This window comes from Octodon degus, unplaced genomic scaffold (assembly GCF_000260255.1).
Source record: "Octodon degus isolate 3935 unplaced genomic scaffold, OctDeg1.0 scaffold00139, whole genome shotgun sequence".
NCBI classification, from domain to species: Eukaryota; Metazoa; Chordata; class Mammalia; order Rodentia; family Octodontidae; genus Octodon; species Octodon degus.
In genome coordinates, this window is record NW_004524715.1 from 7,073,800 (window position 1) to 7,077,696 (window position 3,897).

The window sequence follows — 3,897 nt, forward strand, 5'->3', positions numbered from 1 at the left end:
ATCTTCATACCAAGTACTCTAATTTAGATATTCTCTGTGTGCAATGTAATTTTTGCATTTTTACCTTGTTCCTTTTAAAATGTTTTTCCTAAATAATTTTCTAGTTAGCTAAGCTATTCTGAATACTTAAAGATGGCAAAAAAGCATGTCTTGTAATAAGAGGTTTTGTTGTTTATTGCTAATTTTATATATGCTAACTTATATTGTAATCACAGCTGTGATCTTCAGAATAGTCTTGTTTTATTTGTAGTCAACATGTGAAGAATTCTCCTTATAACACTAAAATGAATATGTTTTCCCCCTAGGAACCATCTCTTTTTGCTGTTGCCAAATTGTTAGAAACTGGTCTAGTTAACATGCACCGAATAGAAATTTTATGGCGCCCTCTAACTGGCCATTTACTTGAGGTAAACTCTCATACTTAAATATATTTAATTTTTTATCAATAAAGAAGTACACATTGAACTAATGCTCCAGATAACCATTCCTACTCTTCCTTTCTTGATCCAGTATGTAAGTCTCTTGTGTTTTAATCAAGGACTAAAATAGTAATTGGTTAGGTGAAGTAGTGGTTGATTTTATTGGCTGAAAATTATAAAGTGAGAAATCACAATGAAATTAACTATCATCTTAGAGCCCCTTTCTTTCAGTATACAATTTCTTGATTCCCCCCGAGAGACTGTAGTTCTGTAGTTCTGAAACTTCAAGACAGTTGGGGCTGAGAATTAGCAGTGAACACTGTTTACAGCTTTTGCTACAACTGTGAGGGAAACTTTGTTGGTATCACTAATTATAGTGCCAGGGAATTTTGTCTTGTATTCAACTGTGGTAACTCTCAATAATTAGCTGTTTTTAATAGCTAGCTGCTTCTGTTAATGTGTGTATTAACAGCTTAGCTTTAGCTTATAATGGTCATTCTCTAGGAAAGATATTTCTTAGAAAAAGACACAAAATCTTTTATTATTGGAGCATCTCCTCAAATGCCGACAAATGAGGCTTATACATTTTTATTATATTTTTTGATAATGAACTAAATTAGAACCTTAATACCAAGGCTAGGTGTCCAGCTCTTGCCTGACATGGGTTCATAGACTCTGAGTTCTCTACCCAGTACCACAAAAGCAATAACAAATCAAGAGAAAGCAAACATCCCTTAGTATTAGCTTGCTTCCTTTGTTTACTCTGATGATATAACTTTCACTCTTTTGAAGTTCTATGACCTGTTTTAGTTTCATCTTATTTCTTTTGTCTTTCTATTGCTTCCTCTTGCCCTTATCCAGAAGGTAAGCCTGCTGACATTTTGGATTTCGTTTTTCTTCAAACTCTTATGACCATATGAAGTAATTTTTAAAATGTGAAAACAAAGTACAGCATTTTAATTTTTCTTTTCTTAAATTGATGTGTGACTTGTAGCTGATATGTATGAAGTAAATATTTAACTTCTGTCCAACATATGGGCCTTCAGGTCTGCCAGCATCCAAACTCTCGAATGAGAGAGTGGGGAGCAGAAGCTTTGACTTCACTCATTAAAGCAGGATTGACATTTAGTCATGAGCCTCCACTTTCACAGAACCAGGTAAAAAAATATAAAATCATCCTCCCCTGTAACTTTTTCTTAATCTATCAAATAATTTATATACTAATAGAGTTCTTTAAAAGTTATTAGTGTGTTTTATATGTAACAATGGATCTCATAAGTGTTGTGGTTGACAGTGCTTAGTGGTTACATGCAGTTGGTTTTCTAGTCTTCAAGTTTCCTTCCTGGTGAGGTGCTAAGGATAGTGAAACTGTTTCCTTCAGGGTCGCCTCAGCTTTGGATTTTACTTGTTTTGATTTTTTTTCTCCCTCTCACTGCCCTTACTTGGGGGGAAGATGAAAATCAGAAGCAGCAAGCACACTGAAATAGATTTTTGTCATGAAGTCTTTGTCCTGTCTTTATCATTCATATACATCGCACACAGTTTGAAAACTCCACCGAAGTTTTAGTGATTGACAGTGAGTAGGAATGAGGCATTAATCACCATTATTTCCATGTCCTTATCAGCCTGCAGTATTGTAGTTCTATACATTGATTCAGTACATAATTATCATTGACACTGAGGAGGAATGAGGCATTAATCACTATTATTTCCATTGTCCTTATCATCCTACCGTATTGTAGTTCTATACATTGATTCAATATATAATTATCAAATGCAGCTCTCAGGAGAAAGTGATGAACAATAGAAGAACTTAGTGCCTTCACAGAGTTTAAATTCTACTCATTTCATATTTTTTCTATCATTTCAGGTTTTTAAAACTGGAAACGCTTTTCCATTTACTGTAATATTGTCCATGTCCACCTTAATCCTTGGTGCAGAGTGAGAGCTTAGTAAATATTTGTTTTCAGTGAACAAAATAAATCAATCCTTAGGGAGGAGAAAGTTAAAAATGAAGCAGGCACTTTAAGATGCTGCAGGGGACAGAACTGAGCTGTCTGTTAATCACAACATTCTGTGTTACTCTCCAACAAATTTTGTGGTTTTGTTAATGTCTGGCATACGTAATCATATTTTACACATATTCTAACTCTTACTACATCACACTTAGAGTTTTTAATTTTAATAAATATACATTAAAGTAATATAATTGAAAGGTATTTGGGAATTGTTTTCCTCTCTTCAGATATGACTAGAGGTGAATTGATCATAAAGATCATTAAAGATGTCATCCTTTAATGACATTCATTTCTATATGATTTTATATTTAATACTGTTTTAAAGTAATGTAATTATTCTTTTATTCTGAAACCTAATGTCTTGAGTGTCTTTTTCTGTCTTATGTAAAGATAGATCACAGGGCTGGCAAGATAGCCCAGCGGATTAAAGTGCTTGCTTATGCAGATGCAGGGGCCTGGGGTTCAATCCCAAATGTGCCATGCTGGCCCTGCCCATGGGGCATGCTGATATGGCAACTGAGACTGGGTATGGTGGCAAATACCTATAATCCCAGCGCTTGGGAGGCTGAGAACAGGAGGATCACTATGAGTTCAATATTCATAATGAGACCTTGTAGACCCTGTTCTAAATATAAAAATAAAGTCTCTGAAAGTGACTATGACATCACTCATAAAGATAGATCACAGAATAAACCTGTAATGATTAATGTTGAAAAACTTATATTCAGTGCTTATTATAATAGATTTTCTGTTTAGCCTGAATGTCTGAATGGAGGTGAGTTTAAACCTAGAGGGCACCAAGCGGCACACACCTTTGCAGAAGGGTCACCTGAGCCTGGAAATTTAAGACCAGAGTAGGCAGCATAGTGAAACTCTGTTTTAAAAAAATAAAACAAAACAAAACAGCAGAACCATCCTGTCCTTTTGAATTTCTCTTCCTGATTAGTTTTTTTACTTCCTTTCAGAGGCTGCAATTGCTTTTACTGAACCCATTAAAGGAGATGTCTAATATTAATCATCCAGATATACGACTCAAGCAATTAGAATGTGTGTTGCAGATTCTGCAGAGTCAAGGAGACAGTCTTGGGCCTGGCTGGCCTTTAGTTCTTGGAGTCATGGGAGCAATCAGAAATGATCAAGGGTAAGTGTTTGAAATTAGTATCCCAATCCCCGGCACACACCCCTGACCCCCGAAATGGATGCACTGAGCTGGCCACCAAGTCCAGACATGCTGGTGCAGGCCTGTAATCCCAGTGCTGGGGAGGCTGTAAACAGGAAGATCACTATAAGTCCGAACTGCGTAGTGAGACCCTGTACCAAATACATAAAAAAAAAATTTTTTTAATTTTTTTAAAAAAGAAAGCAACCAACAAAATGAAAAGACAACCCACAAATTTGGAAAAAATCATGACAAATAAGTACTCAGACAAAGGTCTGCTCTCTAGAATTTATAAAGAACT

The 3,897-nt window shown here is 35.4% G+C and overlaps 1 protein-coding gene across 3 annotated transcripts in view; it reads left to right on the forward strand.

The window, feature by feature from the left end:
- Positions 1-3,897, forward strand: part of Mon2 (MON2 homolog, regulator of endosome-to-Golgi trafficking) — a 124,690-nt gene that overhangs the window by 77,124 nt on the left and 43,669 nt on the right. For all 3 annotated transcript variants that reach the window (XM_004641638.2, XM_004641639.2, XM_023701707.1), the window contains exons 20-22: positions 306-407; positions 1,466-1,576; positions 3,403-3,578. In XM_004641638.2, the coding sequence (XP_004641695.1) occupies positions 306-407; positions 1,466-1,576; positions 3,403-3,578 (389 nt within the window). The remainder of the gene's footprint in view (positions 1-305; positions 408-1,465; positions 1,577-3,402; positions 3,579-3,897) is intronic.